This window comes from Urtica dioica, chromosome 12 (genome assembly GCF_054948205.1).
Source record: "Urtica dioica subsp. dioica isolate 48M chromosome 12, U.dioica_male_clone48M_v1_H2, whole genome shotgun sequence".
Lineage (NCBI taxonomy): Eukaryota > Viridiplantae > Streptophyta > Magnoliopsida > Rosales > Urticaceae > Urtica > Urtica dioica.
Genome location: NC_142767.1, coordinates 22,325,476 through 22,340,040, shown reverse-complemented (window position 1 = coordinate 22,340,040; position 14,565 = coordinate 22,325,476). Strand labels below are relative to the sequence as shown.

Genomic DNA, 14,565 nt, shown 5'->3' with positions numbered 1-14,565 from the left:
GATTAATAATAGAGCCAAATAATTTCTTGGACCATCTTTTAAGCAATTGACTCTTGGTCCAAGATTATGATGCCCCCCCACTTTTTATTTTTATTTCTTTTTTCTTTTTCCTTAAATCTAAGTAGGCAAGTCATATATTTTTTTTTCTTCATCACGGCATGTTGACCTTGATTAGAAATAGAATACACGGTATATGTACGGACAAGTTCAATGGCTTCCTTGATGAAGCCTTGATTATATAAAACACATAAACAACTTCTATCATCAAACCATTACGGTGAATCAAAACTCAACAATGAGCCAAAAAAAACAAATAAATAAATAGTGGGAATAATAATTGCACTTTACCGGTGTGTTGCGCTAGTGAGTGAGCATGATTAATGGAGGTTATGATTGTGTTAGGAATAGCAAGCAACGTGAATGGTGCTTCCATTTTTCGCACTACATGGTGACAATATTTTTTTTTGTGAATTCCAAAGCAATATATTTGAGATGGGAAAAATAATAAGATTAGAAAAAAAGGTCATTGAGTTGTGAGATCTCTTCTTTCTTTATTAATTTTGTGTGTTCTTCCTTTATTCCTCCATTGTTGAGTGATGAGGCGTGTTGTCACTGTCCATTGGAAAGACACAGAGCTCGCTTTGGGATCACATTTATGCCATGGAATCTCTTTCATGATTGTGCCGGTTGATGAAAAAGAGTTGGAGATGTAGGGCATGCCTCAAAAACATATTGGGGCCGACACTAAATTATATTCTTTTGCAATTTTCATTTCCTTTGTTATCTCATAGGCATACAAAAGTGGATTAAACAAATGAAAGAAAGCAAAATGGAAAGATAAAAGAAACTTGTAGATGATGTAGTAGAGCAGCAGAGATCTCAATTTTCATGCTAATGAATTATTATTATCCGTTTCTTATTCGAATCTCAATAACATGCCACATAACACACAACCGTCCCTCGTGGAATTAAAGAAATGCTAGAGAGAAAATTCAACATCTAAATAAAACTATTTTTTATTGTATTGTGTTTGTTCTTGTACAAGGGATTATTTTTAAAGTATGGCTTTAGTGCATGAAATCCAATGCCATGTTACTCTTCATTAAGCCCCAAAAACAAAAGGGCATGTTACCCTTTGACCTACTTTATCTTTTTTTTTTTTTTTTTTTTTTTTTTTTTTAAATGCGAATAAACTATAAAGAAAACCCCAAATATTTATTTGTCAAGGCTCTCTATCACCACTACTTTTTTACATTTACATTACATCATCTTATCACTTCGATGTTATATTGTTATTCACCAGTCACCACGCTTTTCTTTGTTTTTTTATTTTTTCTCTTTTACTTTGTCAAAGACTCTGCGCCCCATTTTGTTGACTTTTACTTTTACGAGTCACCATCTTTTGGAGAACCGAAATTTTAGGTGTTAGTTTAAAGTTAAAACTAAGAAGCTAAAACGCGGATCAATCGAATGGGAATTAGGCAGAACTTAGTTAAAGTGTCACGCCGATTAATAATTTTATTCTAGCACTGATTAAAGAAGATTAGGACCATGTTGAAATTCACTCCTTTCATTGACTGATTTTGACCCTTCACTATGATTTTTCCCTAATGGATACCTCAAGGCTCAAACTAAAATTACTTATAGTTTATGGCACCTGTAAATCCATAAACTCTATTTATCTTATGAATTTATTCTAGATATATATATTTTTTTAAGAATAGATATTTTTATTTGTATACTTTGCAGTTTGCACATTAATGCCTATTAATTACGAAGATGTAACACGAAAAGAAGGCAATTCTAAGATTAGTTTAGAGTTGGTGTACTTACTAACTTAAAATTCAATGCACAATATGTTCTTATCGACTTGTCTATAATTGAGTTTGTTAGTTGTTTGTTTTTGTCCAAACTTCAAAGCATGTGAATTTGTACGACGTAGAACATTTAATACCAGAAAAATACGACGCCGTTGGGAGATATTTTTTTTATTGTTTGATTAAACAATTAAAATAAAGTAAGGGGATAAAGTAAAAAAATAAATCCCTGATAATATAAGTCCACTCTTGTACGTGAAAACATGGTCACGGTTTTTCTTCCACACAGTTTTCACATTGAATCTGTTTTTTGTTTTTTTAGAATTGTCATATTGCTCAAAACTACATCACATATTAGCAATTAGCAGTGTTGGTGCATCTGACACCATTGATCAAAATTACATAATTTTAAGATTAATTTTAATAGACATGCATTTTTGTAGTCCAAATGACTTGAACTCAGAACTTTTCAATCGAGATATGTGTAAGATTACCACTAGATCAAGTTAATCACCACACTGAATTTAAAGTTGTTTTCAAAACAAACAAGAAAAAAAAAAGTTGTCGACGAAGCCGAGTAAAATTTTATTTTAATTTTATATTTAACATTAAATAATGATTTAATAATTCCTTGCAAGTATTCTTTATTTTTCCAAAAAAAATTTCTTTACTTAGACGGACCGAAATACCCTTATTCTTCAAGTCGTATTTATTTTAAATACTTCGAATGAAATACTAAGTTTATATCTTCGGGCTACGTTCACACTTCATACCTGATCTAATTAATTATAAAAATATAAAACGTTGAATCTCACGAGCTAATCGTTTTGCATAGATAGTTTATAATAATTTTATTTACAAGTTGTATGTTTATTATCAAATAAATAGAAATTACAATTTATAAATTATTAATTTTTATAAAAGAACACTATAATTTCGATCTAACAACAGCGTGAGATATTAAAGGTCGATAAAAAGAATGACATTAAAAAAAGATATAAACCTAAATTTAATTGGTCTTAAGATATAACATCTATTACATTTAGTCATAGTGTAGCTAATAGCTTTGTATGTAATAACAATTGGCTCCATATCCCGAAAGAGTCTTAGGATGAATAAAATGAGCTTATCGAAGAATCAGTGATCGTCCAAGCACCACTAAGTTTTCATCTAATTATATTTATAATTGATCAATCTAATTACATAATGGTTTAGTGGTTACTCAAGAATAACTGTTGTACATATGTGACATTATGGTTATCCATATGATAAATGATTTTTTTGTGTGGAAGAGAGAGTTATTTTTGAAAGTTTCTAATCATGTTTTGATATCTGTTTGACTATTCTTAAATAACTGCAATTTTAGTGGTAAAAAAATATATAAACAAAATGCAACAAGAACGTGATTATTCAAATTTCAAAGCAAAAAAAAAAAAACGCAACTTATTAAAATATAAAAAAAGTCATTATTAAATTGTCACCGGTCGTCGTTCCTCAAAATCTCAACGACCAGTTGCTGCAAGCTTTAGGGTATTTCCGTCATTTCAGGCAAACAATATCTTCCCAAAAATCTTTCGTAATGCCATGATTTTTAATTTAATAAAAACGCCAAAAAGAGACATTATTTATCAAGAGAAGCCCATGAGCTACGAAAATTACTCTCTCACACACTCTTTCTCGTCTCGTCCCTTTATAAACTGTGTAGAGAGAGAGAGACAAAAAAAACACTCTCTCTCTTGTTTCTCTCTCTAAACCGAAGCAAAGCAGTTGGGTTTTTGGTTTCGTCAGCTTTTTTTTTCTTTTCTTTTCTTTTGGTATATAACCAAACGAAAACCACCACCACCGCTGGCGAGGGTATTTCGGTAATAAACCTTCCAACCCTCGTCCATGGTAATCTTCGGCGCCGAAGAAAGCAGAATCTCCGGCGGCGGCGGCGGAGGACTCTGGCTGAGGACATCGCCGCCGTCTAGCATCGCCGTCGCCGTCACGGCCTTGGCCGGAATCGTCGTGGTTGCTGCCATGTTCTACACCAGTAGGTAAAGATAGAAAAGACAGAGGAAGAAAAATCTGAAAACCCTAGAACAGTACGGAGTTTCTTCTCCGACCTCCGATTTCGAATTTTTTTCGATTTTTTTAGTATAATTAAGGATATAGATGAAAGCTCTTCGACGAAGCCAAACTTCGTCTTCTTCGAATTCCCCTCCTTCTGCGTCTAGTTCGTCGTCTTCATCGTCATCGTCGTCGTGGATTCAATTGCGTTCGGTTCTATTTGTTGTCACTTCTTCTTCTCCAGCTTATTGTTCCCATTCTGATCGGTGAGTCTTTTTTTCATCCTCCAAATCGAATCGAATTTAGCTCTTTTTGTTCTGCGATTCAGTGATTTTTTTTTTTTTTTTTTTAAATCTTTACTAGTCCTTTTTCGTTGTTTTCGATCAGATCTCGATCTCGGAGTGGGACTTAATCGTGCTTCCAGTACATATTGTAGTTCGAATCCACTTTTTTCATCTGATTTCACTTTTCTTTGGTCTTCGATTTTCGTGTTGTTTGTTGTTTGCTTCAATTCACACTCATCCGCATCTATCAGTCCCAGTTTTTTTGACTCGCCATAGACTTAGTTCTAGGAACTTAAAAATTGTTGATTCGTTTTATTTTTGGGTTTTCTTCCCACAATCAGGGATTGGGATTTAGTGGTGATTTTGACTTCTAGTTTGGACTTTAGCTTAGGATATGGTTTTTTGTTGATTTTCTTAAGCTGGTTTCACAAACACTGATCTCGTTTGCGTTTCATCGTATCTGTGAAGTATTTTAGGGTTTGTACTGCTGATAAGGATTGTTTGTTTTTCCTCCTTTAGATATGAAGAGGTTGTAACTGAACTTATACAATGATTGTCTTAGTGAGAACATCAAACATTGACTTCGAATATAGCGATCCTTCAACTAACTAGATTTGTTCAGATTAGGAATTCGAAGAAATGTAGCTTTCTTGTGTGTCTAGGTACCGTTTCTCGTAACGCAATGCCAATCACTTTCCTGATTCCTCATCTGATGATGATTAGGAAATTGAAATTGTCTGTGCTTGCGTTGTCAACATTACACCTTCCATTTCTGATCATCTTACTAACCGTCTGTTTTCGTTCATTGTTTTTTGTTTTTATTCAAACACGGAATCTTTACTTTTTTTTCTTTTCTCTTAACTGGCTGAGTTTTATCCTAAGCTAAATAGTTAACGATTGCGATATAACGTTTCTTCTTTTGTTTCAGGGGACGGCTTAAATCATCTTGGTCCAGGAGAAAAAGAAAACAGCACGCCCTTGTACCTCGGCAATGGAAAAATTTATTTACGCCAGATGGTAAATTACGTGACGGAGGAGTGAAATTCCTGAAGAAAGTTCGCAGCGGGGTCAGTTACTATATTACTTACAACAACTTGAAGATTAATATATTTAATTTTATTTCCAGTATTAGAAATCAATGGTTGTTCTATCTTGTTCTGCGGCGTTGGTATGGCTATTCATAGTGGGAATTTCTGAATGTAGGGCGTGGATCCGAGTATTCGGGCTGAAGTTTGGCCATTTCTTCTTGGAGTGTAAGCACACTTTATTTCTCTCGTCTTAATTCTCGCATCGATAATAAATTATATGGGATTCGTTCCTCTGCTGCTTCGAAATTAATGGGACCTTAAGGGTAAATAGTAATTAGAAATTAATAGTTAGTCTTAGTAAACGCTATTACTTAATATAAATAAGAGAAGAGAGAAGGAGAAAGGGGGGCGATTATTGAGCAAAAATCTGTATTTTTCCGGGGGAGAGAACAAGCCTCCCGAAAGCTTGTAATTCATTGTATTTCCAATTTTCTTAGGAATGAAATATTCAGGTTCCTACTTCCTATCAATTATGTATATTGCCCCTTGTGAATTTAATTAAACAACACGGCCCATCAAGATCAGCACTAAAAATCTGTGCAATAGTTTCTGATTATACTGAATTAGTAATTTGGTGCATAGACGAGTATAGGCGTTTTATTGTACTTTTATAATACATTGAGATGGTCATGCATTTCTCGTGTAAGTCAACCTTTTAATGTTGTTTTTTATCTTTCAACAGATATGAGCTAAACAGTTCGAAGGAAGAAAGAGATGCAATAAGAACTCAGAAAAGGTACACGTATTCGAAAGCTCATTCAGAAATTATGGTTCGATTCGCGCTATACGCTTATCTCGTTCTCTATACATATGCAGAAAAGAATATGAGAAACTGCGCAGACAATGCCGTCGACTCTTGAAGCGAAACAGCGAGAGCTACAAGCTGAACGACATCGGCGAAATCAGTTTCGAGGGAAGGAACGGCGACAATAACAGCGGTATTCTCATTCACGAGACGGATTCTCCGAGCTCCGATGACGCGGTCAGCGCTCGGGAGTCTCTCTCTAGCGAGGAAAGAAGCCCCGAAAACGAATACTCGGAAGATCCCTCGAGCACTCTCTTGGACGGAATCACAAACGCCGACTCTTCTTCCGCTCTAAACACCGACTCCTCCGACTCCGAATCCTCCGACGACGCCGAAGTTTCTCAGCCCTTCCCTCTCACAGAAACCCCAGAAGAAGAAGAAAAAGAACAAGAAGAAGAGGAACGAGTCAAACCGAAACTTCCGACCGAGGAAGACTTCATGACGTGGCAGCGCATCATTCGTCTAGACGCGGTTCGTGCGAACGCCGACTGGATCCCGTACTCCTCGGCCCAGGCGAGCGTTTCCGAGCAGACCGCGAACCGCTCGGCCGAGGCGGTGGGTTTAAAGGACTACGAGCATCTCGAGCCGTGCCGCGTATTCCACGCGGCCCGGCTCGTCGCGATCCTCGAAGCCTACGCGATCCACGACCCGGAAATCGGGTACTGCCAAGGAATGAGCGATCTCTTGTCCCCGATCGTCGCCGTGGTCTCCGAGGACCACGAGGCCTTTTGGTGCTTCGTGGGGTTCATGAAAAAAGCCCGCCACAACTTCCGGCTCGACGAGGTCGGGATCCGGAGACAGCTCAGCACGGTGTCAAAGATCATCCGGAGCAAGGACTCGCATCTGTACCGCCACTTGGAGAAGCTCGAGGCCGAGGATTGCTTCTTCGTGTATCGGATGGTCGTCGTGCTTTTTCGGAGAGAGCTGAGCTACGAGCAGACGGTCTGTCTGTGGGAGGTCATGTGGGCCGACCAGGCCGCGATCAGGGCCGGGGTCGGGAAATCCGCGTGGAGCAGGATAAGGCAGCGCGCGCCTCCCACGGAGGATCTCTTGCTCTACGCCATCGCCGCCTCGGTGCTCCAGCGCAGAAAGCTCATCATCGAAAAGTATAGCAGCATGGACGAGATCCTCCGCGAGTGCAACAGTATGTCGGGACATCTCGATGTTTGGAAGCTTCTAGACGATGCTCACGATCTCGTCGTGACGCTCCACGATAAGATCGAGGCTTCGTTCTCGGGCCCGCCCGCAAAACCCGGCTCGTTGTAGGTTAGGTAGATAAAGAAGAAGATGAAGAAGAAGAAGAAGAAGAAGCTCTCTCTCTCTCTTTCTACTTGATACCGAACTAGTCTTTCGTACGGACAATGTTGTGGGATGAGTAAAAAAAAAAGGCCATGAATCGTAATGGCTTGTATTTTATCCCTTTGATTCGATTCTTGTTGTCTACTCTTTAAATTTTTTTTTTTCTTTTCTTTCTTTCTAAGTTAAGAAACAAGTCATTGAGAATTGGGATTGTATTTGGACTGGACTGGGACTGGACGCCGGTGAATGAAGAATGAATGGATTAGTTTAAAGAAACAAAGATGTTTCTTAATACTACATTATCTCTTTTGTTTAATTGATATTGCTGGACCCATTACCATAATATAGATAATATGATTATAAAATGTTTTTAGATCATGGCATATCTTTAATATTCTTAAGATTTATTTCTCTCACCACTATCTCCACTAACGTCTTTTGTCATTTTTCTAGCATTATTCTTCAATCTTGAATCTCTGGATCAACGTTGTTAAGGTGTTTACTATTTTAATTTTATATGTCCCTATATCATAGCCATACCCACTATGTTCCACTATAAATATTTTCCCTCCATGAAAGCTAATAGGTTATGAGCTATGACTAACCCTAGGCATTCCGATGGAGTGGAATCTTTTCGTCCGGTCAGAATTTTGGCGTTCCGTTCTAATAAGAATTCCGGAGGGAAAAAAGTTAAATTTTGAATACGCCTAAGAATTAAAATATAATAAAATAATAAAAATCAAAACGGAACATACATAGATCAGAGTGGAATTCCGAAATATATTTTCTGGAATGAAATTTCTCGTAACCGAACGAAAAGATTTCAGCCGTTAAATAACGAAAATACCGGCTGTTTGTAACCATAATTTCCGTTCCAAGCCAGCAATTTATGGTTCTAATTAAAAGATAAAAAAATAATAATAATAATAATAATTGAACAGTTAATGTTGAAAACAAATCAACACTTTGTCGCGGAGAATATAGCAGTTCGCCGGTGAACATGATAATTTGGACAATAGGATAATCCAAAGATCCAATTTTATTAGAAAAAAAAAAAAAAAAAAAAACAAACAAACAAATCGGAACAGTACAGCTTCCGGGTTTTTTTTCGGGTACTTCTGTTCACAGAACCAAAAGTAACGGGAATTTTTGTGGGAGTTGCAAGTTGGAACCAAAGTTTTTGGTCCCTTCCGGTTCCAACCCCAGATTTAGTTATGAGTTGTACCAAATGTGGTGGTTTTATTGATTGATGAGGACATCTTTGTTCTTATCTGTAATCAGAAATAATTAAATACTTGTTGCAATTTGCAACTGTAAAAAGTTACTTAGGATACATATATATAAAGGACATAAAAATTGTCCCATAGTAAAGTTTGAAAGTGAAACGTTCTAGATAACAATTTTGTATTACTTCTTCAAATTTGTATCCGTTCAAGATTTTATTCTAAACTGTAACACACAATTCATCTATCCAATAATGGAAGAGAATGAATGGAGAAACAATTAAATAAATAAATAAAAATAAGTCTAAAGAACTCTCTCTAGTCCCTCCAACAAAAAAAAAACGGCAAACATTTTCCAATTCACTTAGAGGACACACACACCACCCATAAAACAGTAAAACACCACCAAAAGATTTTTAATTTTTTTTTATTTTTTATTTTAAAATAATAATAATAAACTCCAAATCTAAAACAGGACACTAGTTTCGATTTTTTTCGGGTACTCCTCTACTGATCTTTCTTGGTGAAGTGTCGGACGGCGAAGGCGAGTCCCAAGATCAAGATTGGGACGAGAAACTGCAAGATCTTGATCACAAACTCGGGGGTCTTATCGTGGTTGTACGCAGCCTGCTGCGGAGGAATATAGGTCCGCTTCGTGGGCACCGAAGCCGAGTCGATTTCCCCGATGTAGTACTTTTCCATCATCTCCCTCGCAGTGTCGCTGTGCCCAACGTCTTCAAAGTCGTTCGTCGCGTCTTTGCCTGCGAAAAATCAGAGCTCGATGTTGACTTTGACCGGACCACACACAAACAAAATCGATAAAAAAAAAAAACAAAAAATAAAAATAATGATAATGATAATGATAATGATTATGATATTATGCGTTACCAGTAGCCGAGAGAAGAACCTCGTCACCTCCGGGGTGGTCTTCCATGAATGGTGTCACATCGTACACCTATCAAATACACACTAAATTAGCAATATAGATTTTTTTTTTTTTTTTTTATGCTTGTTCCGTGAATATCGACTTCCAAAAGCTTCGACAAATTGTAATATTTTGAATTGAAAGGTGTAAAAAATAATATATGTATTGAAAAGTACGTGTGCCAGGTAATTTCTTCTATATAGCGAAACCCGGTTCCGATAAAACCTTCGATTCTTTATCGAGCGAAAAGAGGAGTCCCAGAACATGAGTTATTAAACATTAATCTTCCGATGCGATACTTTTCGGTCGTATTCGAATCATGGGTTTCAACTTTCAAAGTATCAAATTAAATTATTTAGAAGAATAACAGAATGTTCAATTGAAGATAATTTAAAAGGAGCATGATAAAGATTCTTATAGCCACGACGAGCCGTTGAACTTCGATTCCTTCGAAATAAAAAGGCTTAATTCGTTGAAGATATTGAAAATCTAAAGCTTCACGCCTTCAACCACAATAGGGAAAACAAATCCAATTCAGTTTAGTTTCTTGTGACTGAATCATAGTTGAGTTCAAGTACCTGACCTATTGTTCTTGGATTTTTAGAAATCTAAATATCAAGGCTTCAATTTTTATCACAGAAATCGTAAATCGGAAAGGATACCAAGAACATTTATGAGCAAAGTTACAATGCTTAAAATAAATTCAATAAATCAAGCGATAACAAATCCAGAATTCAGCTTAGTTTTCTCAACAACAAAACACACATTCAACGCTTAATCAATGAATAGACCAAATCTCTCTTCTTCTTCTTCTTCTTCTTCTTTTATTTTTAATTCAGTGTAATAGAAAAAAATTAAAAAAAAATAAAAAGATCTGACCTTTCCAGAGATAATAAGCCAACAATCCTTGGTGGCGTTGTGCTTCGACACTTCTTCGAAACCGAGAACATTCTTCCCATCTGAAGCCATGTCTTTCACTGCATATTCACATTCAAAAAACAAACTCTCAGAGACTCAACAAAAAGAAAAACCACAAGAAAAACGTTGAATAGACATGATGCTAAATCGTATCGAGTGAAAGAGGATTGAGATCGTGGAGCAGAGAGAGAGAGAGAGAGAGAGAGAGAGAGAGAGCACCTGCGATACGAACGAGAGAGAGAGAGAGAGAGAGAGAGATTGTTGTTTCGTTTCGTCAAAGGACTGTCAAGAAATTCAAAGGTATTAGTTTATTATTACTTAAATATAGTTTATTAATGTATTTAGATTTCCGAAGAGTTCTTCACTCTACATTGACTAGTTATAAATAAGCCCTTCGTTTTCACCAAAATTACGGATGGCTATTATTAGAAAATGACGTCTATTTTCTCCACTAATTCATTCTGACTTATCGATTTTATTATTTTTATTTTTGGAGAAACACTCGTCGATATTTTTTTTGGAGAAACACTCGTTGATATTGTTGTGTTTCTTAACTTTATTAGTTATTTAATATTTAAGAATAAATTGCTTTCGCATTTTTTTTACTGTTTGGAGGGGAGATTTGGAATATGATTTTGAACTAGAATTTTGTTTAAATTTATTGTGGATTAAATTTTATTAAAAGCACAATTAATTATTTTGAAATCTAGTATTTTGCTTGAAAATTTGAAGGTTTTATAAATAATTTTTGCTATTTTATATGTGTTTTTAAGGATGGATTGACAGATTTGAAGGCATTCAATTTTATAAAATTCAATTGCCTAATTTCGACGATAAAATTAATTTCGAGCTTCGTTTATTGTACAAAGTGGATTAAATATTTTGAACGCATAATTAAAATTACATGTTGTTGCCGTACCTGATAATTTTATTTTGGAGTTTAATAGAGCTAACTTGTATAATAAATATGTATTAACAGTGTAAGCGCATGTGACAGTATTGGCCAAAATTACATGATTTATGATAAATCTTAAAGGAGCATGCATTTTCTGCAGTCCATAAACTTTGAACCCGGAACGACCAAACTAGTTACCATATGAAAAGATCAATATTAGAACATTTGATTTTTCAGTTGTATGTTCCTTTCAGATATTCATTTTGATTTTGGTGAAGTAAATGAACTGATGCCAAAGAATAAATTAACCAAAGAAAAAAAAAATTGTAAAACGAAGTCTTGTTTAGGATCGGTTAAGCCCAAAGGTCTATCTAAGCCCAATAGGCATGTTTGTTGCGTGGACTGACTTTTGGACCAAGCCCAGTTGGATTGTTTTGTTCCGAGACATAAAAAAAAACACTCATCGAAATGACCTCCGAACACTATTTTCATGAAAATAATTTAGACATTTTATAAAAATATTTGTATACAATTTATTTATCTATAATTTAACCACCGTCAGCTTCAGTTCTGGATCAAATTCCCATTCAGTGATAATCAAATACATAGCGTGACACCTACAAGTATAAATCAGGCATTTTATTGCTCCTTTTTATCATCCGAACAATTTTATTCTCTATTTTCAGTCTATAATTCTCTTTATTCTATGTCACTTTTTGGTGACCTAATGATTCCTTTTCTCCTAGATCAATATATTGAAGACTACTTAATAAAACTTCTATAAAGCACACATATATTAGATAACCAAATCTCCATCCACTAAAAAGTTATTGATCAAATTTGAGTTTAGATGAAAAAGTTAAAATATAAACAAAAAAATATGATGCTTATGTCACATTCCACGACGAATATAATGTGTTTATATTAAATTATAGTATTGTAACAAATCAAATATAATAATAAAATAATTAAAGAAGTGGATCTGATATTATTAGCCAAACATCCACTTGTAGTCTCTAATTCTCTATGCCTTATACGTATATGGTAAGGACTAAGGAGGAGAAACTAAAAAGTGGAGAAAATCGCCATGGTTTTATTTATTTATTTATTATATTAATGATTTGAGTTATCTTCTTGTTTTGTTTGGTATATTATTATATAATGATTTCAATATATAATTAAAAAAAACTGGCATCTAAATTGTCTCAATGGCAATTCTATAAAAGAAAAAAGAAGAAGAAGAAGAAACTAATACAATATTGATAATTAACCTTTTCACTTTTTCTTATTAGAAGCCTTTTTAATTTTAGTTTCGTTATTCTTTTAAGTTACTTTCATGCCCCACGGATTCAAAAGCTTGCGGTTGTGATTAGAAAAATTTAACGTTAACATTGTTATTTAGCTAGCGTTTCAACTATAGCCACTGCATATCATGTGGCAAACTTAATTTATGTTAATTTATTTAATATTTTCGATATATGTATACCATTATTTTCTGCTGATGGTTACTTTGCAAAATTAATATAACGTTGACTGTTTATCAAAATTTACGTGGCTAGTTAACTATAGAACCCCTGTGATTATGTGTGCAATAAAATGAGAACCATTCAATCGAGTTAAATCACATATTTATCGATGTTTTGATCTAAAACGATTTTTTTTCCATCGGTTTGGTCTAAATTCAAAAATTTAAAATTTTAGTTTAGACTGGTTCTAATTTTTATTTTTTGTAAAACATCATGTTTTATCTATCGAAGACTTTTTTGAACCTTAATTATGAGTTTAGGCATTTGCATGTCCCTAACAAGAGTGAAATCACAAATTTTAATATTGAAAGAAAATCAAAAGGATTTAAAATAAAAAAATAAATGAAAATGATAAGAGAATAAATGATTCATGTTAATTTGAAAATAAATCAACAAATTAATATTATTTGAATCAATGAATAATACTTGATTTTGAATTTTAGATCTATAACGTGTTTTTAAATGGGAATCAATTTTCGGTAAAACAATCTTTTTCATTATCCATTTTTTTATTAATAGAAATAATAGCTAATTAACTAAAATTTAGTTATTTTGCAATTTCATAGTTTCCAATCGATTGTATAACAAGTGAACCACATTAAAATCATATGTAGACATAACAAATTATAACTAACCTGTTACTTCGAAAAAAAAAGGGGGAAAAGCTATAATCACTCTTCAATATGATATATAGAAAATAAGTTTTATTTAATGACATCGTTTGACATAGTTTTGCTTTTATAAAAATGATTTTATATTTTGTTTTTGAAACAAATGTTTTCCCTAAAAACTACGAAAAATATTATTTTTCTATTTTCTTTTATATTTTTCAAATTTTATTAAAAATTATTTTACTAAACACTTTACTTAATAAGCTATGCCAATATGATTTGATCAATGCCAACATAATATTAAAAGATGTCATTATAATATATTAAAAACTAGACATGAGCAAAATATAAAAAAAAAAAAATAAAAAAATTGTCGAGGACAAATATGCAGGACTTGCTATTCGATTTGTAAGCTTCTTAAATCAAACGTAGTTTCTTTCTCCTATGCTATATGTTTCGCTAAAATGTCGTTATCATGGACAAATAGTTTTTTTTTTTTGGTTAATATTATCTTCTTAAACTTTTCATAACTCATTTATTGCTACATTGCCTTTGAAGCACGTACCACCTTCGTTCACACCTACCATTGAATTTTCTTATAAATGACCGTACATGAACATCAACACATTATTCGATCTCACTTGTACGTTCGAATGTCAAGTTATACGAATACAATTACATTTAATCATTTATAACACTTTTTTTTTACCGGTGCAAAAACAGTACAAAAATGTATGGCTCTGTTTTTCATTTCTTTTTGGTCTTCTTTAACGTTTTTTTGTTTGTTTTTTTTTTTTTTTTTATCGTTCTTTGAAAATCGAATGCCAATATTAAGAACGCAAATTTGACATGCGAAATTCTAAGTCTATAAAAAATCACAAGCATATAAGAATATTTTCACCTTAAAAAAACAAGTTACATAAAATTCCAACCAAGAGATATGTAAGCCCATAAGGCAAATGACAAATTAAATAACTTGGGCAAAAAATAAGATTTATTCTAAATGAAATAAACTGTTACAAATTATATATATATATATATATATATATATATATATATGCTTGATTTTTCTATGCAAGACATATAAATTCAAGGATAAATGTTCATAAATTGTGGAAAAATATC

General features: G+C 33.8%; 2 protein-coding genes across 3 annotated transcripts; one reads left to right on the top strand and one right to left on the bottom strand.

The window, feature by feature from the left end:
* The first annotated feature begins 3,482 nt into the window (after positions 1–3,482).
* On the top strand, positions 3,483–7,639 carry LOC149380443 (Ypt/Rab-GAP domain of gyp1p superfamily protein). 2 transcript variants are annotated; one of them, XM_089604271.1, is made up of 5 exons: positions 3,483–3,853; positions 5,079–5,217; positions 5,354–5,403; positions 5,921–5,974; positions 6,055–7,639. In XM_089604271.1, exons 1-5 carry the CDS (start codon positions 3,705–3,707, stop codon positions 7,307–7,309), a joined length of 1,647 nt encoding a protein of 548 aa, XP_089460397.1. In that variant the 5' UTR covers positions 3,483–3,704; the 3' UTR covers positions 7,310–7,639. The 2 variants fall into 2 exon arrangements, with proteins under 2 accessions (XP_089460397.1, XP_089460396.1); XM_089604270.1 differs by having other exon boundaries at positions 3,483–4,132.
* Positions 7,640–8,729: 1,090 nt separating this feature from the next.
* On the bottom strand, positions 8,730–10,748 carry LOC149380442 (cytochrome b5). Its single transcript, XM_089603258.1, has 4 exons — positions 10,628–10,748; positions 10,370–10,467; positions 9,454–9,520; positions 8,730–9,326 (listed from the first exon to the last, which is right to left on the bottom strand). Exons 2-4 carry the CDS (start codon positions 10,457–10,459, stop codon positions 9,073–9,075), a joined length of 411 nt encoding a protein of 136 aa, XP_089459384.1. The 5' UTR covers positions 10,460–10,467; positions 10,628–10,748; the 3' UTR covers positions 8,730–9,072.
* Positions 10,749–14,565: the final 3,817 nt, after the last annotated feature.

Excerpts from the sequence above, each read along its gene's own strand:
- LOC149380443 (XM_089604270.1), top strand. The coding sequence starts at position 3,972 with ATGAAAGCTCTTCGACGAAGCCAAACTTCGTCTTCTTCGAATTCCCCT. Across the intron at positions 5,404-5,920 it reads TGGCCATTTCTTCTTGGAGT|ATATGAGCTAAACAGTTCGA; the intron begins GTAAGCACACTT and ends ATCTTTCAACAG. Across the intron at positions 5,975-6,054 it reads GCAATAAGAACTCAGAAAAG|AAAAGAATATGAGAAACTGC; the intron begins GTACACGTATTC and ends ATACATATGCAG.
- LOC149380442 (XM_089603258.1), bottom strand. The coding sequence starts at position 10,459 with ATGGCTTCAGATGGGAAGAATGTTCTCGGTTTCGAAGAAGTGTCGAAG. Across the intron at positions 9,521-10,369 it reads GGCTTATTATCTCTGGAAAG|GTGTACGATGTGACACCATT; the intron begins GTCAGATCTTTT and ends TGTATTTGATAG. Across the intron at positions 9,327-9,453 it reads GGTTCTTCTCTCGGCTACTG|GCAAAGACGCGACGAACGAC; the intron begins GTAACGCATAAT and ends GATTTTTCGCAG.